General features: G+C 42.9%; 1 protein-coding gene across 3 annotated transcripts in view; it reads left to right on the top strand.

Annotated features, from left to right (window-relative positions):
* The window catches only part of MYO5C (myosin VC), a 163347-nt gene that overhangs the window by 70723 nt on the left and 67524 nt on the right, over positions 1-25100 (top strand). For all 3 annotated transcript variants that reach the window (XM_068275459.1, XM_068275458.1, XM_068275460.1), the window contains 7 exons: positions 2291-2556; positions 4633-4714; positions 8387-8527; positions 14850-14975; positions 15251-15334; positions 21011-21145; positions 22300-22397. In XM_068275459.1, coding sequence (XP_068131560.1) covers positions 2291-2556; positions 4633-4714; positions 8387-8527; positions 14850-14975; positions 15251-15334; positions 21011-21145; positions 22300-22397 — 932 coding nt within the window. The remainder of the gene's footprint in view (positions 1-2290; positions 2557-4632; positions 4715-8386; positions 8528-14849; positions 14976-15250; positions 15335-21010; positions 21146-22299; positions 22398-25100) is intronic.

Here is a 25100-nt window from a genome sequence, read left to right as displayed (position 1 = left end):
TCTTTATGTGGAATGATTTACCAGCCAAAAGATTGGATTTGTTATGCTGTACAGCTACTCTTGTGTAGTGATGGTCATGAACTTATGGAGAAGGATGTGATTTGTTTGATCATCTGATATATTTGCAGATCTCTGATTTGCTGTGATCACATCCTACACATGCTCATTACTAGCAAATCAGAGACTTGCATATCTGTCACCTGACCAAACTGATCACATGCTTCTCCATGAGTTCTCCTAGACATGACTATCACTACTCTTGTGATTCACACATGTTTTCCACATTGTATAGTCAGGCTGGTCCCACCACTGTTGGGGTGTTCTGTGTCACCTGCTGGCTCATTGGATGGCTGCTGGCTCATTGGATGGCTGCTGGCTCATTGGATGAGGAGCCAGAGAGTGCAGCAGTGTTTTCTGGATTGGTGTCTGGTATTACTTTAATTTACATACATATAGGGAATTGACACTTTATCAGCACCAGTTTACAGAAAACACTGTGCAATTTAAAGTGATTCATATTCTTATGTTCCTGCCAAATTGGGGAAGACTATAATACGCTTGGTGATCACCCATGAGTATACAAACTCCTTGCAGAAAGTGACCATAGAACCCTATCACTGGAAGCACACTATGTATTACAAAACTGTGCTGTGCAGAGAAATGAGATTTCTATTTTATTTAGTAATGGATGAATGACAACTGGCTGAAACTAAATGCAGACAAAACTGAAGTCCTTCTGATCGGAGGGCAGCGCATGACAACAAAACAACTGAACTTGCACTCTTCACCACTGGGAATAGGAGGCACGGATCTACGCAGCTCTGATCATGTGCGTAGCCTAGGAGTTCTAATTGATGGGGATTTAAACTTCAGAACTGACATCTCTGCTGTGGTGAAATCCTCCTATTTTCACCTTAACCACCTTAACCCCCGGCATCCCCCCGCCCTCTTCAAAGAACGGGATTTCCTGGAGGGCTTCCCCCGTCGCCATGGTGACGGGCGGCATGACGTCATCGATGTCGTGACGTCATTGGGAGTCCCGATCAACCCCTCAGCCATCTTTGTCACGGGGGCAGCCATCTTTTTGGTTAAAGGGGGTGACAAGGAGCAGGAGACACAGTTCCAACTGTCCTGTGTCCTGATCACCCCTCCCAACTGCACACGCTAGGCTTCAAATGTCAAATTCAAAATGTAAAAAAAAAAAAAATTGCACCAAAACAGCAGAACGAGAACAACAAAATCAGAAATCCCATCATGCTTTGCACAGCATCAGGGGAAAAAAGCCCGGGCAGTTTTCTTCTGTGCAGCTAAAAATGAGGCTTGTATAAGAGAAACAAAGTTCTGATGCTGTGAAACTGTTAAAGAAACACCAGGCCTTTTCAGTGCTGCTGAGTCGATTTTTAGTCCGGAGGTTCACTTTAAGAACATCGCAAAAATCAAGCACCTCATCCCCCAGAAGATCTGCCAACCTTAGTCCACGCCTCCATTACCTCCCGACTGGACTACTGCAATGCTCTCTACACTGGCCTTCCAAAAAAGGTCTTGTACCGCCTACAGCTGATACAGAATACTGCTGCCAGACTGCTAACCAACCAACCCCATCACTGCCACATAACGCGAGTCCTGCACTCCCTTCACTGGCTACCTATAGAATGGAGGGTCCTATTCAAGATCGGCCTACTGACATTTAAATCCCTGAATAATCTGGGCCCTGGATACATGAAAGATATGTTGCAGCTGCGTAGCAATCCCCGCATTCTCAGATCCACAGGTTCTAATAATCTAGTCATACCCAGAGTCCACTTGGAAACTTTTGGTCCCAGAGCCTTCTGTCATGCTGCCCCTACTTTTTGGAACTCCTTACCTCAACAGATCAGGACAGCTCCATCCCTGGACGTGATTAAATCCAGACTGAAAACCCACCTGTTCAGTTTGGCATTTGCAGAAATATAACTTTTGTTGTGTGAATACTTCATCCTACTACCAATTACTGAATCTGAGAGAGCCTAAGCGCTTTGAGTCCTATGGGAGAAAAGCGCTATAGAAATGTTATTGTATTGTATTTATCTTTGATTAATTATCCAAATGATTAGTGTGCTGCTGTAAGTAAAATGCGGGCCTGTACCACATCTTGGTGACCCTAACATTATCTCAGTTGCAATATCTGAATAACTAGTTATATAGTTGATATGGAATTTAGGTCAAATATTGTAGCTGTTATTGGCAATGAGTTTACAAAGATGTTTTTATTGACTGTTTAATTCCAATGTGCTTTAATTTGCCTTTGCAGAAAAATGATGAACACCTGCAGATATTTTGCAAGCTGATGGAGCTTGAGGCAGATAAAGTGGCTTTATGGCTGTGCAATAGGAAAATAGTTACCACATCGGACTCTGTGGTGAAGCCCATGACCAAACATCAGGCAGACTATGGGAGGGATGCTCTGGCTAAGAAGATCTATTCTCACCTCTTTGACTTTGTGATTGAAAAAATCAATAAAGCTTTGCAGTTCCCAGGAAAACAGCATACATTTATTGGGGTGCTTGATATTTATGGGTAAGTAGAATCTACTCAGACCAAAAAAAGGTTGTGCAATAAAGAGAGTTTTACCCAAGGATGTAAATCAATAGGAGAAGTAGGAGACAATGGAGGAGCATTACCCTGGTAGAGAGTAGAGCTAGGGGCCTAGGTAGGCCTGAGATGCAGCTGCATCTCCCTGTGACGTACACCCCATTAACTAGCGAGGTGTGGCCACAGCATTCCTAACACTTTCTACCATGGTAAGGCTTCTCTACTATCTTCTTCTCCTACTGATTTGCATCCTGGGGTAACTCTCTTTTTTTTTGCACGACCCTTAATACTTTTTTGATCCTGCTCATCATATAGATATTTGCATTGTGATTTTTTTCATAGTTTCATAGGTTTTACTTCACAGCATGGATAACGTTTTCTCTGCATAATCTGTAATAATTTTTTCACTGGTAAACATACAGTATCAGCTGCATAAAAACCCTTTATTGTGGCTGGGTGGACACAGTGGTTAAACATACAGTATATTGTTTCATTTATCGCATTTGCACTAGGGTTTGTGTTTATTGGAGACTTTAGTCAGATTCACTGTGGTTCGCTCTGATTTGTTGATTATTATGCACGTGCACTTTAATATATGCAAAATGTTAAAATCTTTCTCTTATTAAGTGAAGCACTTGCACTTTCTTGAGCGACCCATGTTTGCGTTTTTCTTTTATACTGCAGTATATTTAAATTCAATATTGTTTATATTGTGAGACACGTGTTTTGCTTATAATCCTGTGCATACTGTTTTTATATATTTAGCTCTTCCCGCACACTACTTTGCATTATTTATACTATTATATGCGGGGGATGTACCTAATCCAGCTTGTATGATTTCAATACTGTCAATGCAAGCTGTTACTTATGGATTATAGTAAATAGCTAATTGATGCTGTACCTTGGGTTTACATCATTATGATGGTTTCTGGACACAGTGGACACGCCTTGTTTTTAGTTGTTTTAAAAAAAAATATCAAAAAGTCATGATCGATAAAGAGTCAGTTTTAGTATATGCAGTGGTTTAATACAGTATATCTATTGAATTGGGAATTCTGGTTCGTTCTTAGAACCTTTTTTGGTCATTGATTATAGCGTCTGTTTGAGTCAAATTCCCTTAAAGAAACACTAAAGCGAAAAAAATTATGATATAATGAATTAGTTGTGTGGTACGGATAATTACTAGAACATCAGTAGCAAAGAAAATATTCTCATATTTTTATTTTCAGTCATATAGCTTTTTTTATAACTTTGCATCATTCTCTAAAATGTGCAGTCTACACACTACTCAGCATTCTAAATGATTTTACAGAGCAGTCTGTGAACTTTTGAACTCTTCTCTGCCCAGAAAAAAGAAAATACTTTGATAGACACTTCCGATAACAACCTTCAGAACACAGAGCTCTCTGTGACTTTGAAAGTCGTGGAGCTCAATGGCAATTTGCATAGATAGCAACTGGAGCTTCTTAACTCTTCCTGTACCGGAAACAACATTAGACGTATGTCTTTGCTCCTAATGTTTTATTTCTTAGCTGTACTACACATACAAATCATTATATCATATATTTTTTTTTCACTTCGGTGTCTCTTTAACACATCCCCCATATTTGGGTAGTGTTTATTATTTATAAAACTGGGTATGATGGTTATGCTCACATATATTTTTGGTTAACATTTGAATGGGAGTGGGACCACATGTCTTCCGCCTTCAGGGAAACAAGGCTACTGAGAGAGAATCCCTTCCCATCATTTACCTTCATTTACATCTATTGTTGATTAGTGAAATTATCCTAAAATGCAGACTAGCTTCCCCAGGAAGAAGGGATTTTTGGCTTTTTAATTCCAAGTAACAGAGCTGTAGGTAAACTCGATGAAATGTTAAGAGCTCTGATCTGCGTATAACGAATTCTGCCTCCTGGGAAATGCTAAATACAGTAGCATATTAGTTATTTTTTATTAATCCTTGTTGTTGATAGTTGTTTTTACAAAGTTTCTCAAATGTCAAGATGTTGTATTGCTTTTTACCTACAATGTTTTTAAAATGCTATTTCTTTTGTGCAGGTTTGAAACATTTGAAGTTAACAGTTTTGAACAGTTTTGTATAAACTATGCAAATGAAAAGCTGCAACAACAGTTTAACCTGGTGAGTATTCCAGGCTTTATTGTTAAAGTTGTATTGTCACCATAAAAATCAAATTTCAACAGCAACTGGTCTGAGTGTATTAAGTGATAAAGATGCTAATCCTGCATTCAAAACTTTTTCTGCTGTTATGGTTTGGAGTTATTACATACTTTAGGAGCACTGGCCCTAGTGCCAAACAGTGCCAAAGAGTTGAATGCTGGGAGTTCTTTTGAATGCTGGGATTTCTTTTTATCTATAATACATTCCTCCTCTTCCATTTTTTCCCTGCCTAGCTGATCACTTGTGTTTATAAGCAAGGCTGAGGTGACTCAGTGATTGGATGTGTAAATAAAAAAAGACTCTGGGAGGAGGGGAGCTTAAATACACAATGAGCAAGAGAAGGGAGGGGGAGAAACAAGAGTCAGGGAGGATATGATGACAGCATTAAGCTTGGCAAGATGGCCACTGCCTAGAGTAGGATTCTCTGCTTTTCCTTTTTAAAATTCACAGGAATCGTTACGTGGATAGCACAATACATCTGTTATGTAAGTATAAGTAGTATTTATCTACTTATATATGAGTTTTTTTATTTCTAGGTTAGCATGGGTGTCGCTTGTTCTTTAAGGCAAACAGCAGGATGCATCCAGAGCATGTGTAAGACCAGAGCCTTAGGCAGAGCCATGAATTTCCCCAAGTATTAAGTAGTCAGAAATTAGGTAGTCAGAAATATCTCCCAGTGTTCAGTAACCAGGTTGCCCCCAAATTGAGTTAGGCAGTGGTTGCCGCCCCAGTATTAAGTAACCATAAGCAGCCCTTCAGTATTAAGTAACCAGGTGTACCCTCCAGTAAGCAAGGTGTCCTGTCCCCTTATTCACAGTGGCAAGCAGAGTGGTGTGCAAAGGTAACTCACCTCTGTATGCTCCGGGGACACATCATCCCTTCAGGCTACTCAGTCCTGTCTCTATAGTTACTGAGGTGTTTCTCATCACTTACCCAGAGGTTCAGATGATGAAAGATGCCGCTGGAGCTATGGAGATGGAGCACTGAGGTGAGGAAGATGCATCGCTGGAGTGCAGAGAAATGGGCACCACTATTCTTGCCACTCTAACTTTCACATCAGTTACTTTAGTTTCCTTGTGGATAGTGCAAGTCTGTGTCCTGTGGAAATATGGAAGTGGGACTACTTATTCCTGCATACGTGTAAAAAATAACATGCTACCCCAGAATGGTCTTCATCAGGCTCGCATTTCCCTAACAGGAGCCTATAGGCACAGATGTTCTGGCACCATAGACTTCTCCCTCCATGAACCTACAAACTCCCACCAAACTGCACCACAAGTGTGCTGGCTGTCCCAGCTGTCACTTCTCCCTTACTTCCCCTGCCCATCACTGGTAGCTACAGGTGCCCCTTAGTACAAGGTAGCCAGAAGTAGCTAGAGGTGCCCGAAGTATTAGGTAGCTAGAGGAACCTCAGTACTAAGTAGCTAGAGGTGCCCCTGACCAAAGGGAAATCTCGTCAGTGGAATGCTGAGAGCAGGTGGAGTAACCTCTCATTTACACTCTCATCAGGGCTCTGCATAGGGAAGGAGGAGGGAAGCGCTCAGGGAGGGGAGTGAGCCACTTTTCCATCATCAGGAGCCTGTAGGCACGTGCTTACAATGCCTTATGGTAAATTTGGCCCCGGTCTTCATAGGGCCCTAGTTGTGAAACTTTCCAGTACGCAGTACCTCCACAGTCTCAGGGCTCCCTTCCCCTGGTAACTGTGGAAATGCTAGAGTGAAAGACAAGCCAGTGAATACATGGGTCATTAAAGATCTGATCTGTCAACCAGTTAACTATCCAATTTCAAAATAATCAGTTAGTGTCTATCTATCTATCTATCTATCTATCTATCTATCTATCTCTCTCTCTCTCTCTCTCTCTCTCTCTCTATCTATCTATCTATCTATCTATCTATCCTCATGCACCTACCAATGTTAATCATATTTTAACAGGAAACCGATGATTGTGAATCAGTTATACCACTACTAGTGCTAGCAGGTTGTCGGTCATCTTTCTCTCAGGGTGGGGAGTAGACCATGGGTAGCCCCTTATTGTGCCTACTCATCCTTCTTCCTTTCTAGGTTATAAGGGCTCCCTTTTGTTTCTGACAAACTACATGTTTTGTTTTACAGCTGTCTGTATTATTTATTGTCATATTCTGTTGTTTATTATGCTTTTGATATGTGCCCATGTGTGTATGTATTTTAGTTTGCACAAATCAACTAGAGTCAGTAATGTTATTTAAATCAACAATAATAATTTCAGTAATATTTACCTGATTATATTATTACAGTATCAACAAAAATATTTTATTAGTGTATAAAATTAATTTAAACCACTATAAATCCCCTTTAACTTACAGTGAGCTGTGCGAATACTTTTCGGAGCACTTTATATATGAACGCCCTGTTGCTGTCATTCCATGCACTGTTTACACAAGGGAATGTGTCAGCACATTAATTGCTTGTAACTGCAAAGAAATAGCAGCCGGCATGACACTGGCATACTACTGACAAAGCTGATGAACAGGTCGTGCAGGTTTACTATCGTACTCTAGATCTATGGCACCACGCTACTTTACACTTTAACCATAGTAATCCCTTAGCCATTACCAAGATAACCTTTCAGCTCATTTTAAGAAAGTTGTACCACTACATATTACAAGAAATGCTAAAGGCTCATCCATACATGCATAATAAAGAAAATTCCTGATTTAACCTTCCTGGCGGTAACCCCGAACTGGGCCCCTGCTGGGCCGATTTGCACAATTTTTTTTTGCTGCACTTTGCTAGCTGCGTGAGCACACCGATCGCCGCTGCCCCGTGCCGATTCGCCCCCCCCCGCCCCAGACCCCTTGCGCAGCCTGGCCTATAAGCGCCAGGCAGCGCTGAGGAGTGGATCGGGACTCCCAATGACGTCACGACGTTGGTGACGTCATCCCGCCCCGTCGCCAATGGGATTTCCTGATCGCCGGAGGTGATCGAAGAGGGTAGGGGGATGCCGCTGCACAGCGGCTACCATGTAGCGAGCCCTACATGATTTAAAAAAAAAATGGCTGCGCTGCCCCCTGACGGTTTTTAATAGACCGACAGGGAGGTTAAACAATGTATAAATCACTTTTTTTTTAAATTCATACTTGGTCGGCCAAGACAGGCAAAATTGGCATGCTAACATTCAAATCCCTACACGACCTAGGACCCGGATACCTGAAGGATTTGTTGCAAATGCATCCCACAACCTCAGATCAAAAGGAGCCAATAACTTGACCATCTCCAGAGTCCAACTGTAAACCTTTGGAGCCAGAGCTTTCTGTCATACTCCCCCTACCCTCTGGGATGCCTTGCCAAACTTAATCAAGACAGCTCCTACCCTGGAGACATTTAAATCAAAACTGAAAAGTTTATGCGCTTTGGGTCCTATGGGAGAAAATCACTTTACAAATGTTTCATTGTTGTTGTTTGTGATGTTACATTCAACAGCTGAAACATGATTGGTTATTTGCTCCACTTTTCTTGGCCCTGTGATGCTTTAACTGGGTTTCTTGCATCTCTATATTGAACTAGGCCACAACAAAGGCCATTCGTGTTATATTCCCTCATGTTGGGTACTCTTCCTTGTATATCTAATGATTATTTGAAATCTTTATCTCAGCATGTCTTCAAACTTGAGCAAGAGGAATACATGAAGGAAGACATCCCATGGACTCTCATAGACTTTTATGATAATCAGCCAGTTATTGACCTTATTGAAGCAAAGATGGGTATATTGGAACTACTAGATGAAGAATGCCTGGTAGGTCTTAGTTTTTCACAGTTAGTATTGCATTTGCCAGAATTATATTTCTTTTTTCTGTGTTTTCTGATGCAGTGTAATATTTTGCTATCCTTTTATTTCAGACAATGTGGTTAAATCAATAATATTTTGACATGTTTTATCCCACACTATTACTCCTATAGTTAACTTATGCTTCACTAACGCATTCATGCAAGGTCTTGTGCTATATTTCCACATACATTTTTGCATACACACATAGTCACCAATATTAATCTCATCCAGTATTACTGAATCATTCAGATCAGCTATTTAGCAGGTGGCTGGGTGTTTTCCATGCATGACTAATGGCCCATACTCACGGGCTACATTTGTGGCCTGTCGCTAGCACACGTGAGCGTGTGTGCGACGGGCCGGCGACAGCTCGTCACCAGGTCCCTCCGCGTGCACACGCGGAAGAGGGATCAGCTGTGCGACGGAAGCTGTCGCCGACGTTCCTCCCCCGCCGCCGGAAGCTCCGTGTTCTGGATAGAGGTTGCTGTCGCTAGTCCGCATACTCACGCGGACTAGCGACAGTTGCGGCGAAGTTGCGGCGGCAACTGTCGCCAGACGATTGACCGCGCCAATCACCCGGCGACAGCAGCGGCAAGCGATGGTTCGGGGTGCGCGCCCGTGCTGCGTCTCATACTCACGGGCGACCTGTGGCCGCAACACGCGCGCGCCGCGTGTTGCGGCGACAATTGTAGCCCGTGAGTATGGGCCATTAAGGATTAACTATGTCAATTCAGGCAGCATGTTAAAACCCCTCTCCAGGCACTACCAGGTTATCAAAACAAAATTGAAAGTGTTAAAATGGCCATAAATACTTTTAAGTTAGCTCTAAATAGTGGTAGTCACATGACCTCTGCTGTTCTCTGTCACCCAAGCAATAAACAAAACAATAACTCATTAAGGGATAACTGAAGTGAGAAAGATATGGAGGCTGACATATATTTTTCCTAATAAACAATAGCTCCATGCCTGTTTCAGGTGTGCGATTTAGACAGACACTACTAATGCATGAAAGATCAGCAGGATGCCAGACAACTGGTATTGTTTACAATGGAATACATATGGCAGCCTCAATATTCCACTCACTTAAGGTGTCCTTTAACCCTTTCCCCACTCATGTATTTGTTCCCACCCAAGACTGGCAGTCTGCGTCTGTCGTCATTGTCTCTTTTGTTCATATATTAGCCCCGCACCAGCCCAGTGTAGTTAGTAAAATTAAGGGGGCGCGGAGCTTCCCTGCAGGTACAGCACAGGGTAGCACAGCATGGGAGGTCTACGCAGATGGGGAGGTCATAAGCCACCACATGGGATGCTTTAGAGTGACCAGACGTCCCAGATTGCCCGGGACACGTCCCGGATTCGGGGTCCGCTGTCCCAGGCTTAATGAGGTCCCGGGAAACGTCCCGCTTTCAGCAGCGGGACGTCCCGGCCTCGGGACTCTGGCCACTCTCTCCTCAATGAACTGGCAGCGGCGTCTATAGACGCCGTGCCAGTTCATTGCCCGCAGCCCCGCTCCAGCCTCCTCTTCCGGTGTCTGTTTCCGACACCGGCAGGCGAGCAGGGCTACGGCAAGATGGCTGCCGGAGCCCTGTACTGGAGACCTATTTGTGTCACTAGTACAGGGCTTCGGGCGCCATCTTGCCGTAGCCCTGTCAGCGCGGGAGAGAAGAGCAGGAGGAGGAAGACGGTCCCGGGACGGAGCAGCGCGCCAGAGGCCGGACACTTCTGCCAGGTGAGTAAATGCTTTCTTTTCCAGGTGAAATGTTTGCCCGCATTGTTTCTTTTCCAGGTGAAATGTTTGCCCGCATTGTTTCTTTTCCAGGTGAAATGTTTGCCCGCATTGTTTCTTTTCCAGGTGAAATGTTTGCCCGCATTGTTTCTTTTCCAGGTGAAATGTTTGCCCGCATTGTTTCTTTTCTGGTGAAATGTTTGCCCGCATTGTTTCTTTTCCAGGTGAAATGTTTGCCCGCATTGTTTCTTTTCTGGTGAAATGTTTGGCCGCAGTGCGTTTCTTTTCTGGTGAAATGTTTGCCCGCAGTGCGTTTATTTTGTACTGACATGTTGCCCGCATTGCGTTTATTTTGTACTGACATGTTTGCCCGCATTGCATTTATTTTATACTGACATGTTGCCTATTGCGTTTATTTTCTGGTGTCCGGGGTAACTGTTACTGCATTTATTATTTAATGGTCATAGATGGCTATGTTTGCTGCTTTGTGGTTACGGTATACTATTAGCATCACACAGTTTCTGCACACCCATGATACAAAGTCTCGTTTGTCCACATCATGGCGTAAACACTGCTTTCTTATGCCTCGCTGTTACATCATTACGTTAGCTCCGCCCATACAATGTCATGGCCACGCCCATTTTTTCGGCGCGGCGCAGCCCCCCTCCCCCAGTCTTCGCCGCTGCGTGCTCCTCACTCCTTCCCACTTTTCGCCCCCCCCCCCCCCCCCCCCCCCGTCCCAGGTTGGACCCACAAAAATATGGTCACTCTCATGCTTGTATCTAGCGGCGGACCTGTACACCTCTACTGGGTAGCTGCTGAGTTGCATTGTTTGATTTATAAGATAAAATGGTCAGATTATCTGTGATCTGTAGGACTGCTTACTGGCTGTATTACTTATAATCTATGGAGACATGATCACACACCTGTGAGTTTGCAGTCTGGGTTTTCTCATACCTGGAATGGCTTTCGTATGTAATTAAATGTTTACTCAGCATTATATCTATACTATTCACAGAAGAGAATACAGTCCATCAATCATATAGCAAAGCTGACAAACTGCTAAGGAAGTGCAGAGCAGTGAAAAGTTTCTGCAGAAGGCAGCATAACCCTCCTCTCAACAAGCCACAAAGCATTATTACTTGTTTTGAGGACAGTTTGTAACCTGGAGGCATAAACTGTGTCTGTTCACTCCATAGTAAAACAATTATAGATTATACCGTACTCCCTCTTGTGGATGTTTAATGTTTAACACATTGAATTTATTGGTACTTGTTAGAAGACAATTACAACATACAGTATGCGTTATATTGTACTGGTAGAATTTCCGGTAGAACATCAAACATTCGGTGAAAAATACAAATAAAGAACAACGTAGAACATTGCATATAGTATTCACAATATAACATTGTTGTTGCTAAATAGCTAAACCTTTACACATAGCTTTAGCTGATCATAACACATTTAATTTAGATAATTCTATTCCCGATCTATAACTTAGAACTAGTACTCCGTAAAAAACAACAACAACAAAAAATAGCGTGCCTAGTTATGTGGTAGATGTTGCAGAACTGTCACCTTAAGCTGTCTGGGAATGACAGCAGGGCAGTTTCTAGGCATTAGAACTCCCAGGGCGAGGGTGTAAAAATAACGCCAGGAGGACCATTATAGGTAGCCCGCCCCCATATGGGCCACCATCAGACATTTTTGGGCCCCATACTGGGTAAACCTACTGGGCCTCCCTCACTCCACTCTGCCCCTATATCGAAAATCATTATCTTTGAAGGCCTGAAAACACTAACATCTATGTGTCTGCTTTTCACGTGCACCCATGGCTGGGAGCGTTCAGCATATGCTCAGCTTAAAGGGACTCCGAGCAGTGCAGAAACTATGGAAAGATGCATATCATTTTAAAGCTCTCTTTCGCCTCTTTCCAATGATATATAAACCGCTGTCCTACGCCTTTTAGTTTTCGCTATTTTCACGATTGAAATTGCAGCGGCCACGATTTCAATCACGAAAATAAAGAAAACTAAAAGGCGTAGGGCGACGATTTAGGTGTCGCCAGAAAGAGGAGAAAGAGAGCTTTAAAATGATATCCATCTTTCCATAGTTACTTGTATTACACAGGACGACACTTTCCCCAGTGTCAGCAGCTCCATTCAGCAGAAAAAGTCGGCCTGTGTAATACAATGTAACTATGGAAAGATGGATATCATTTTAAAGCTCTCTTTCTCCTCTTTCTGGCGACACCTAAATCGTCGCCCTACGCCTTTTAGTTTTCTTTATTTTCGCGATTGAAATCGCGAAAATAGCGAAAACTAAAAGGCGTAGGGCTGCGGTTTATACATCCTTGGAAACAGGAGAAAGAGAGCTTTAAAATGATATGCATCTTTCCATAGTTTCTGCACTGCTCGGAGTCCCTTTAAGGCTGTAACTGCGCTTGCACAGAACTCTCCCAGCTATGGGAGCATGATGGAGGAGACACATAGCCCTGAACAGGGCATGCTCAGTGGCCCACAACCCAGCTGGATTGTGTGAACTTCATAAGAGCACAGGGGATTGAACCGGAAGGGTTTTGAGGGCACTGACGGACTACAGGGGGCTGGAAGGATCCCCAGGTAGGTAAAAATCATTTTCTCCCATTCGTCTCAGGTTTACTTTAATCTCTGACTAAGGTAATTCCTGGGTGAGCCTTCTGACACCTCTCATCACATTAATGGGCAGCCCATGTATGGCACTGTTCACTTGGCCCCAGATTCACTAGGGCCCCATACAGCAGCCTCCCCTGTGATGTCCGTAAGGCGGCCCTGTCCCCTTATAGGTAGCCACATGTAGCCTCCCCCCAGATGTGTCCCAAGTATAGGTAACCTCCCCATGAGTGCCTCCAGTATAGGTAGCAAGGTGTTCCCTTATGGGGAGCCACATGTACACCCTGCCCCAAGTATGAATGACCAGATAATTGTGTCAGTGGCACTGGGGGCCCAGCTGCTCCTTTCCTCTCCTCGGACCCCCATCTGCCTTTCCCCTCCCCCAATATGCAGAGCTTCGGTGCAGCAGTTATTACAAAGGAAGCACCTCCCCTGTCATACAATAGAAGTCCATGTCAGGCTTATCTGTCTCCAGTGTAGCTCATGGTCTACCTCCTGATTCTAGAGCATGAGCGGCACTGGAGATAGAAAAGCCCAGCGGGATGTGGACCTTTGCCGCATGATGTCTGGTTTCCACTAAAATAACCGCTGCAGCCAAGCTCTGCATATTGTGGGAGGACAGAAGGAGGGACAGAGGAAAGGGAGGGAGGTGGTCACCCACCTCGCCCACTCTTAGAAACGGGGCTGTCAGACGGAGTTACAAAAGCTGTGATAAGCTATTGACAATCCTTTAATACATTAGAAGCTACTTAAAGGAATACTTAAAGAGAATCTGTATTGTTAAAATCGTACAAAAGTAAACATACCAGTGCGTTAGGGGACATCTCCTATTACCCTCTGTCACAATTTCGCCGCTTCCCGCCGCATTAAAAGTGGTTAAAAACAGTTTTAAAAAGTTTGTTTATAAACAAACAAAATGGCCACCAAAACAGGAAGTAGGTTGATGTACAGTATGTCCACACATAGAAAATACATCCATACACAATCAGGCTGTATACAGCCTTCCTTTTGAATCTCAAGAGATCATTGTGTGTTTCTTTCCCCCTGCATCTCTCATGCACTGAAGTTTCAAGCTGCTCTTTTCTTCCTGCAAACAGCTTTGCCCTTGTCTGAATTTCCTCAGTATGTGAAAGCCCAGCCAGCTCAGAGGACGATTTATCCAGCTTGTAAAAGATAAGAGAGAAGAGAGAAGCTGCTCTAATCTAAATAATACACAGGCAGTGTGCATATAGGGGCCTGGAAGGGGGAGTTCATAGCAGAACCACAACACTGAAGAACTTGGCAGCCTTCCAGACACAGGCCGACAAGATGACAGGGGAAAGATACATTGATTTATTACAGAGACTGTGATAGCAGAAAGTGCTGCAGTAAGCAAGAACACATTAGAATAGCTTTTGGAACTTGTAGGATGATAAAAAACAAGATGCAATTTTTGTTACGGAGTCTCTTTAAGTCAGCAAAAAAAAAGATGACTTCTACTCACCCGGGGCTCTCCTCAGCCCCCTGCAGCTGACCGGTGCCCTTGCCGTGTGCCTCCAATGCGCCTGGACTCGCCGGCGGGCACTTCCGTTTTGGCCGTCACCGGCCGACAGGCTGGGAACGCGGCTGATTAGCCGCGTTCCCGGTCGCAATAGCATTATAGAGGGCGCTATTGCGGCCGGGAACGCGGCTAATCAGCCGTGTTCCCAGCCTGTCGGCCGGTGACGGCCAAACCGGAAGTGCCCGCCGGCGAGTCCAGGCGCATCGGAGGGACACGGCAAGGGCACCGTTCAGCTGCAGGGGGCTAAGGAGAGCCCCGGGTGAGTAGAAGTCATTTTTTTTTTTGCTGACTTAAGTATTCCTTTAAATTGGAGCTGATAAGTGTTTGATTCTGTTACTGTCTTACATGATAGATTCCCCCACTATATTTCAGTTACCTCAGGGTACAGATGAAAACTGGTTACAAAAGCTGTACAACAACTTTATTAATAAGAACGCCTTGTTTGAAAAACCAAGAATGTCCAACAGATCATTCATCATTCAACATTTTGCAGATAAGGTAAGGTCACTAATTGAGTACATAAATAGTGTTAATGTGTTTATGTTCAGTGTTATATAAATGTGATATATTGGCTTTGCAAAATATCACACAATGGTTGATCAGTTATTATACAGTTATTATATGGTTTATTAGTTATTATACAGGACTAAAAATGAAAATGTGTCCTAATATTTGTTGGTCAACCTAATCTATAAATGAGTTTGGAGTGTATTTTATATTTATGGCTAGTTAATATTGGCTGTGCACTAAAATTGATGCTTGATAAATTACAGGTGGAGTATAAATGCGACGGATTTTTGGAGAAAAATAGAGATACAGTATATGACGTATTGATTGACCTCCTTAAAACTAGTAAGGTTTGTGTGTTTCACTTTGTTGTGCTTATTGTTTGTTCAGTTCATTGATAAATAAATACAGATTTGTGTACAACAGGAAGGTGTATTGTCATGTCCAGACCCAAGGGCATAAAATTGCATTCTGACCTATACCTAGACAGTGAAGAAACAGGTGAGTTTGTATTAGATTTTATGGATGCGTTGCTCCAGAGTATTGTTGGTAAAATCTTCTCCGCCCACCTACACCCAGACCCTCAGTGAGTTCACATTTCTAGAGACGTAAAAGTGTTGGGTGCCTTGACACCTTAAAAAGACAGAGGTGATCATTACTTTGTGTTTTTAACCCTTTGGTACTGTAATTGGCTTGAGGAAGTGGGCTCAAACCAATAAAATGTGTTGTATGTGCTAATAAACTTAATTGTCTTTTGAGACTGTCATTATTAAGTAAGCCACCTCCCCCTTTTTCTTTTTATGTGTTTTTTACTCAGTTTTATTGATCTCTGGATGCCTCTTACCCCTTTTGTACATTACTAGGGACACATTTATTTTTCATTAAAACTAATCATACACTAAAGATCTATATGTTGGGAGGGTTATCATAACGATCAAGAGGGCCCCATGTGTTTCCTGTCTATGAAGTGACAGGGGCCTTCTTGGAACCTCAATAACAATTCACTTTGAAACATCATCAATATATCATTATATATTCCATGAAAAGGTTTGGCCTTCAGGACCCTTCGCCAGGAGTTGCTTATTTAGGCATACAAAAAGTAGGAGCTGTCTATGATGAGTTAAAAAGAGAAGTCAATCATAAATGAAAAACAAGAGATTCATACATTGGCATATCTCTAAATAATGTAGGGATTGGTTCTTTTTCACCAGATCCTTATTCTGTAAATATTGACAATCTTTTTGTTTCTTAAAAGTATAGCTGTGCATAAAATCTAACTGAATTATCCACTGCAATGCTTCACACAACAACAACAAAAGGCATGCAGATGCCACACAGGAAAGTGTGTACTAGGCATCATATGTTCAGATGGAATTGGGGCATTAAAAGCCTGAAGGGCAATAGATGGTGTAAGTGGAGTATATCAAGAAAAGAAATTAATCATAAGCGGAAAATGTAATGTGATAGAAAGAGAACACACACACACATATTTATAGGGAGAGTAAAGATCAAAAGTGTACAGAATTCACATTAAAACCACAAACACTGGTTCACACGACAGTCGGGGGCTGCAGACTCTGCCACCCGGACTCTGCCCCTAAACCACCATGCTATACCTAGAGGAAAGTGCAGGTGGGCCCAGAAACTCTCACCACCAGGGAATTCACCCCCACTGCTTCTCTAAACTGAATGCTGACTGCAACATACACAAAAGCAATTGCTCACTCCCAGCACCAGCAATTTCCTACCTGTATTTGGTCAGCAGGCGCTTGTCAGCCAATTAAGTGTACAGTTATACACCCCTTGCCTGCCGTACCAAATCTAGCAGGAATTGCACAAATTAGGAAGCATTCAGGAGGGAGGCTTCGGTCAGATGTAATTGTAGATTATGTCACCAGCAGGGACGTCCCGTGCAGGCACTGCTCCCACAAGGGTCCCCTCCCTAACCACTCACCTATCAACCGCATCCTGGAAGCTGGAAAAAAAGAAATTTAAAACCACAAACACTGGTTCACACAGCAGTCGGGGGCCCCAGAATCTCTGCCACCGGCCGGGGCCACTAAACCACCATGCGATACCTAGAGGAAAGTGCAGGTGGGCCCCTGGAACTCTCACGACTGAAGCCTTCCACCTGAATGCTGGCAGAAGGGTGCAGAGTTCGGGGCCCCCGACTGTCGTATGTACCAGTGTTTGTGGTTTTAACCTCCTGGGCGATAATCCCGAGCTGAGCTCAGGGTATATCGCGCAGGAGGATTTCTCAGGCCCTGGTGGGCCAATTTGCATAATTTTTTTTTTTTTTGTTAAACGCAGCTAGCACTTTACTAGCTGCATGTAACTTCCGATCGCCGCCGCTCGCCGCCACTACCCGTCGTGCCGCGCAGAACCCCCTCCCCCACAGACCCCTTGCACAGCCTGGCCAATCAGTGCCAGGCAGCGCTGAGGGGTGGATCGGGACTCCCTCTGATGTCACGACGTCCATGACGTTGGTGACGTCATCCTGCCCCGTCGCCATAGCGACCGGGGAAGCCCAGCAGGAAATCCCGTTCTGAACGGGATTTCCTGCTTACTCTGATCGCCTAAGGCGATCGGAGTGGGTGGGGGGATGCCGCTGCGCAGCGGCTATCATGTAGCGAGCCCAGGGCTCGCTACATGATTTAAAAAATAAAAAATTAAAAAAAAAGTGCTGCGCCCCCTCCTGGGCGATGTAATTGTATCGCCAAGAGGGTTAAATTTCTTTTTTTGCAGCTTCCAGGATGCGGTTGATAGGTGAGTGGTTAGGGAGGGGACCCTTGTGGGAGCAGTGTCTGCACAGGTCGTCCCTGTTAGTGGCATAATCTATGATTACATCTGACAGAAGCCTCCCACCTGAATTCTGCCTAATGTGTGCAATTCCTGCTAGATTTGGTACGGCAGGTAAAGGGTGTATAACTGTACACTTGATTGGCTGACAAGCACCTGCTGACCAAATAAAGGTAAGAAATTGCTAGAGTTGTAGTGAGAATTCACATTAACTCTAAGAATTATCATAACAAATATGAATGATTATTAAACAAATATGAGGAGTGCAACCATTATGGTGTTTCTGTTAAATATAGTATACAGTCTATGCTAATGGGGATTATTAGATTCTATAATTATTAAAGGGAACCTAATCTGAGAAAGATATGGATTTTTCCTTTTAAAATAATACCAGTTGCCTGACTCTCCTGCTGATCCTGTGTCTCTTAAGCTGGCCACTAACGGTCCAATTTCTAGCGAAAAATCGTTCGAGCGATCAGAAATTCTGATCGGACGAAAAATCGTTCACTACACCATCAACTAACCAATCTTTGCTTCCTATCTATCACGCCCACTAAGAAAATCCAAATTTTCGTTCGACGAAAATTCATTCGGGCGACATTTTTTTCACTCGTTCATAATCGATTGTGTCCACCAATGGAGATTATTTACAACCAATCCGATCAGAATTTCTGATCGCTCGAACGATTTTTCGCTAGAAATTGGACCGTTAGAGGCCAGCTTAATACTTTCAGCCACAACCCCTCAACAAGCACGCAGATCAGGTGCTCTGATTGAAGTCAGACTGGATTAGCTACATGCTTGTTTCAGGTGCGTGATTCAGCCGCCACTGCAGCCAAAGAGATCAGCAGGGCTGCCAGGCAACTGGTATTGTTTAAAAGGAAACATTCATATGCATCTCAGTTTAGGTTCCCTTTAAAGTAATACATAGATATCCCAGATCACCAGAATGTATAAAATCTTGTATTTTTTTTAAATTTGATTTGTTTTTCCTAAATGTGTTCATAGAAGAAAAAATGATATTTATATAATTTTACTACTAATAGAATCTCTTCTATGCTATGAAACCAATTCTGTCTCAAATTTGAATCATTTTTATAAAGCATATAAAAGCTATTGAATTTACACTATTGCAGTGCTGCTGCTGCTGCTGAGATGCAAGCATTTTGTATCTGATCTGTCTGAGTTGTTATTGAGGCAGATTGACCCTATTTCCCATTCCACAGAACTAATTGGATGTTACAACTGAAGAGATTTAGTCAAAAGGTGCGAAGTCGTACTTTTGACAGGTGCCCTACTGGACAGTTTACCTCATATATCATTGAGAGTACTGCTGTTGTCTAACTACCAGCCACAGAGAACCTGTAATTTAGAGAAGAGGACACTTATTCAGTTATTTTTTCTTCTGAGTTTTCTCCCAGGAGTAGTGATGGTCATGTCTAGGAGAACTCATGCAGAAGCATGTGATCAGTTTGGTGAGTTGATAGATATGCAAGTCTCTGAGGCCTGGAACCCACTGCAAAACGCTATCCCTAATCGCAAGCGCTAGCATTTTGTATGAGCAGTTTGTCAACGGTTTCATGAGCGTTTTAGGAAGTGATTTTACAAAGTGTATCAATTTGCCAGCGATTGTGTAGCGATTAGCGATTAGCATTTCAAAGTCTGATTGGTCAATTCAATTCATTTTAATTTTGTTACAGTGTGTGGTAAGGTTAAAACGCTAGCAAAATCGCTCCATGCAGGTTTTAATGAGTGATTAAGCCAGCATTTATATACTTTACATTGAAGCGCTAACGCTCCCAAAGTGCTGCATGTCCTGCGTTTGCGATTTGAGGAATCGCAAACGCTCCAGTGGAAGTTGCCCCATCCATTAACATTAGCTGAGCGTTTTGCGCTCCAGAAATGCTCACAAAACCGCTCTTGTGGGTTCCAGCCCTGACAGCTGGAAAATGGACCAATCAGATTTCAGGGATTCAATTGGTCCAATTTTAAGCTACATACATGTGCATATAGAATTTTCATAATCTTGCATCAATTCGGAATTACTTACATCACACTAACCATCCCTACTAGCAAGTGAAACAGTACTAAAAACTAGGTAATATTAAAATATTTAACTTATTTTGAGAATTATTTCCTTGCATTTTAGCACACAGCAATTTTACTGGTAATATTGCCGCAAGAACACTGCACTTTAACCCATTAGCACCATGTGCGGTACCATGTTAAGGCATGGCGTAACGCGTGTTACTATAGCAACATGTGCGTTAACCTGGTAACCTATGAGCTGGTAATTAGTTAACAGATGATGTTTTTTCAGGATTTGGACCGGTAAAATTGCTGAGCACTTCTGCCGTATAGTGTATCAGGCCCCTGGATTCTTAACCCTTACGGTGAGAAAAAGGGAATACAGACTAGTCCTAAATTGGATTGGGACTACACATACGCATATCGATCTTATTATCTTGCAAGTCACCAGGGCTGGATTTGTACTCTTTACCGCCCAAGGCCAATGTCACCAGCCGCCCCCCTGCAGTATAAGTAGGGAGATTACCCCTATCCCGTTCCCTCCAGTACGGGTTGCCAGATGAACCCTCCCCCCCCTTTCCCTCTAATATAGGTTGCCTGATGACCCCCCTCCAGTACAGGTAGCCAGATGACCCCTCCCCTCTAGTATAGGTTGCCTGATGACCCCTTCCCCTCCCATATAGGTAGCCTGATTACTCCCTTAATCTCTCCCTTTCCCACCCCCCCTCTTTCAGTACAGCTCGCCTCCACACTGCAGCAGCCACCAGTGTCACTCATTTCTCTGCTCATCTCCAGTGAGAAGCTACGTCTTCCCCTCCGTCTCCAATGCTGCCCAAGTCTGTAGCTGCCCGCCAAAACGCCAACGTGCACAGAGAGCAAGGTGGCCGCTGCACATGTGGCTGGTAGCAGGGAGATCAGGGCGCTCATCTGATTTCCCTGCATTGCAGCATTTTCAGTTTATCCTGCTGCTTTGGTGCCCCTGCTCCTGTGGTGCCCTAGGCCATGGCCTAGGTGGCCTTGGCCTAAATCCGGCCCTGCAAGTCACTTTAGGTACTGTTTACTATATTTGAGATACAAAGATGTATCTGCAGTGCAAAAATAGTTTGCTCCATAAATGGAAGTTTACCTGTTTTTGTTTTATGCATTGTTTGCAGACATTGGTCAAAGCTTATTCTTATTTCTTTTTATAACAATCCTAGTTCCACCTATGTGCCACCTTTTTTCAAGACAATAGCGCGACCACCTCACAATTCAGTGCTGCCATTAAGGTGAAATCTGCAAGGCCTGTGATAAAGTCAGCCAACAAAGAACTTAGGATGACGGTCGGATGCAAGGTATACTTCTTACAGCTTTTTCTAAGAAAATGTTTATAGACATATATCACTCTGATTGAAATGGAAGGGAATCAAGTCCTTTAAAGGTTTAACCTATTGAATTGTGATTGGTTGCGACCAAAAATCGATTGAACATATCAATAGGACTGGATGAAAAATGTAGGTCGATCGGGCAGGGGACAGAAGCGGTGGTAGATCAATGGCCCACAGCGTTGCACCACATCAAACAGTGCAATGCTGAAGTTCGATAGATTTTTAATCGATTCCCTGCTGGAATCTATGAAAAACTGATGTGCTGTGTGTGCTAGGAATCAATTCCTCCTGAATCAATTTTATTTTAGAAAAGAACCAATTGTTTTGGAACATTGGGTGGAAATCTACATGTGTATGGCCATCTTAAAGCTACACCACCTTGCCGAGGGTATCCACACTGGTCACATGATGTCTTCTAAAGATCCGGCATAGTGGATCTTTAGCAATTCCTGATGCCGAGTGCATGGTTTTCCCCACTGAACCTAACCATGGTAAGCTGCTACATCCTGTGTGGCTCATGATGTCTTCTAAAGATCCGGCATTGTGGATCTTTAGCAATTCCTGATGCCGAGTGCATGGTTCTCCACACTCAACCTAACCATGGTAAGCTGCTACATCCTGTGTGGCTCATTTTCCCTCCACCACTGTTCAAAGCAGCCGATGTGTCACTAGCCTGGATGTTAGTGGTGCATCTGTAAAAACACTTGCCAGAGGGATCGAGTCCCCAACACTGCCGGGCAGCAATATCTATTAGTGTGTATGAGGCATTAGTTTAACTATACATGTGGTTACAAACTACCTAAATACCTGGAAACACAAACTACAGCCATTCTATATGCTACATGCTATACCAGTGATGGCTAACCTTGGCACTCCAGCTGTGGTGGAACTACAAGTCCCATGAGGCATTGCAATACTCTGACAGCTTTGAGCATAACTCGGGGAGGCAGAGGCATGATTGGATTTGTAGTTTTGTCACAGCTGGAGTGCCAAGGTTAGCCATCACTGTGCTATACCATAGCCTTCATACAGAAGTATATTACTGTATACTACTTTCTTTCACAGCAATCTAAAGACATTTCACAACTGTTTATACATTATTGTCATTGTGTTTATTCCAGTTCCGCCATTCCCTTCTCACACTCATGGAGACCCTTAACGCTACCACTCCCCACTATGTGCGATGCATAAAGCCTAATGATGAAAAACTTCCATTTGAGTAAGTATAAAGTGTGACTTCATATATAGAAACACACCAGCTAGTAACACATATCAGTAAAACCATAAAATATTGTAAAATGATGCACACCTGATGAAGAACCGTGATGGTTCGTAACATGTAGTGTTGCTCCATCAATATATGCTTTAAATAGCAATCCTTTTGTGTGCCGCCTCTTCACTGTTTGCATGATTCTACCCTCAGGTGGGTGACCTGAGTGAGGCGTAGCACCGGCAGTTCAAGGATTAATTTTCCTGAAGGGGTTCCAGGACCGTGGCCAAGTTCACAGTGTGTCATAAAATATTGTAATATTTCTGATCTGCCACTACTTGGAGGCTCCACCTAATCATCTTAATGACTTCCCCAAAGTTAATAAATGCTGGGATCCTAAAGTGAACCCAAAGTGAAAATAAACTGTTGAGATAAACAATTGGATTTAGCCTCCTACTCCATATATCCCATGGTTTTATTTTGAATGTTTTATTTTCTCTTCTCAATGGCAATCTATTAAGTGTCCCAGAGTTAAAATACATTAACTTTTGACTGCCCTCAAAAGTTGTATTCTACCTGGAAAACTTTTATGGCTGTAATTTGCTAATCAGTGATGTTTACGTTATTCCTGACAAGGTGCCTACAAGAGAGAAGCAGTTACTTGCATGCATGAAAATTAACTCTTTCAGGCTGCAAAATAAAAAAAGATAAACATTCTGGTTATTAATATGTTTTGCACCATATATGTACATGTTTATCTCATCATGTCACATGTCCTCTCGGGTACACTTTAAAGCCCCAAATTAAGCAGTAGTGTATACATTTAATACATTATTTAAAATTAATTATCTATACAAATTATTGGGGGAAAAAGTTGTCGTTTTAGCAGTTTAAAAAAAGGAAAATACCTGCTGCACCAATTCATCCTTTTGTCAGACACCTACAGCTCATAGGAAGTCTTGCTGCAGATTAACTGTGAGGTGGGCCGGGAGTAAGAAGCTGGAGGTTGCTGAGGTGAAAATGAGGCTGTTTTTACTTGGTATTTTTACTGTTCACGTGACATTGCAATTTTTGGAGGAGATCACCAAGTCGCTGGTTGGTGTCCAAACTCCTCCCCCCATCCTGGAACGGATCTGTGAGTCACATGTCTAAATCCTCCAAAAAAAAAAATTCTCAGGAATTGCTGCATGAGATGGAAAACATATGTGAATATTAACATTATCCCCAATTCACCTTTACTAAAAATGACTATAAGTACTATAAAAAAAAGTGTGCATAACAGTGGTCTTTAATTCAGTGAAGTTACGGGTTTGGAAAATATCAGTGCAGCTCTTCAATAAAGAGATCTTCACCAGCTGAAATGTGTACATTTTCTAACATACAGTAATGAGAAAATGAAAGTACACCCTCTTTGATCCTAAAATTTTTTGTATTAGGACATAATAAAAAAGCACCTGAAATTTCTTAAATGTAACTTCCTGTGTAAAATAACACGCAACACATTCTACCATATCATTATTTATTTAACAAAAAAGAGGCCAAAAAAAGAAAAGCCATGTGTGAAAAATTAAGTACACACCATGATTCCGTAGCTTGTAGAATTTCCTTAAGAAACAATAAGTCATCATTTTTTGTATGTGTCAGTTTTGCACAGTTGTAGAGGAAATTTGTCCCACTCTTCTTCTCAGCATTGCTTCAGTTCATCAAAATGTGTGGGCATGCCGTTATGCATAGCTCTCTAGATTATGCACCGGAAGCGTTTGGCTGTCTTTGCACATTTCTGGTTGATTATTGGTTGCTAGATACTGCAATAACGTGTCTATGGGGCTTCAAAACAAAGTTCCAAATACCTTAAAGCCGGAGGATCAGCCATACTATGCCAGGAAAAAAAACACATATAAGTAGAGAAATACTTGATCTGCTTACAAAACAGATGTATTGTACTATCCATGTTTTGATTTCAGTGAATTTTATATAGTAAATGAAGAGAATTCTGTTCCTGGCAGGGACCATGTATTTTTCCCATAGTGTAAAGCTAAATCCTGATGTCATTTCCTCCCTTAAGTTTTTTTCTTTTCTCCTCCACTCTGGTGTGTCATCTCTGGCTTGCTTGTAAACATGTGTGAGCACAGGATCATGTTGCAGCCTCAGCCTGTCACACTGAAGTGTGCTCAGACCAATCAGTGAACAGCAGGAATGTGGGATGGGAGATGACAAGCTTTCTCTTCGGGTGGCATAGAATAGAGGCTGGGTGACTGAGAAAAGATAAGTACAGCAGAGACAGTTCTAAATAGATTGGAAAACTTGCACTTCAGGGTGAGATTCCTAGCAGCATTACAAACCTATTGCAGTGTTTAGATAGAATTTGATTTTGTGGCTGACAATCCCACTTTAATATTGGGCATAAATAGTTGCAGTCACATGACTGATAGTGAACTTTTGTTCAGTAGTTCCAAAATGCTGTGCCACCCATGCAGTGTTCTCATAAACATCAATAGGCCACTCACCACTCTCTTCAGTATACAGGGAGCCCTCAGTTCCACAGGGAACCATCAAACCCATTAATCTCCAGTCCCCAATTAACTGAGGCTCAACTTTTCTGACTCTTTCCTTTATTGGCGCATGCCAGCAAAATACACAGTACTAGCAGGTTCATTTGGGCACCCAAAACCCATTGGGATGTGGCTAAGCGATAGCGTAATGCAGCTTCGT

Source organism: Hyperolius riggenbachi, chromosome 3 (assembly GCF_040937935.1).
Source record: "Hyperolius riggenbachi isolate aHypRig1 chromosome 3, aHypRig1.pri, whole genome shotgun sequence".
Lineage (NCBI taxonomy): Eukaryota > Metazoa > Chordata > Amphibia > Anura > Hyperoliidae > Hyperolius > Hyperolius riggenbachi.
This window is presented reverse-complemented; position numbering and strand designations above follow the sequence as displayed.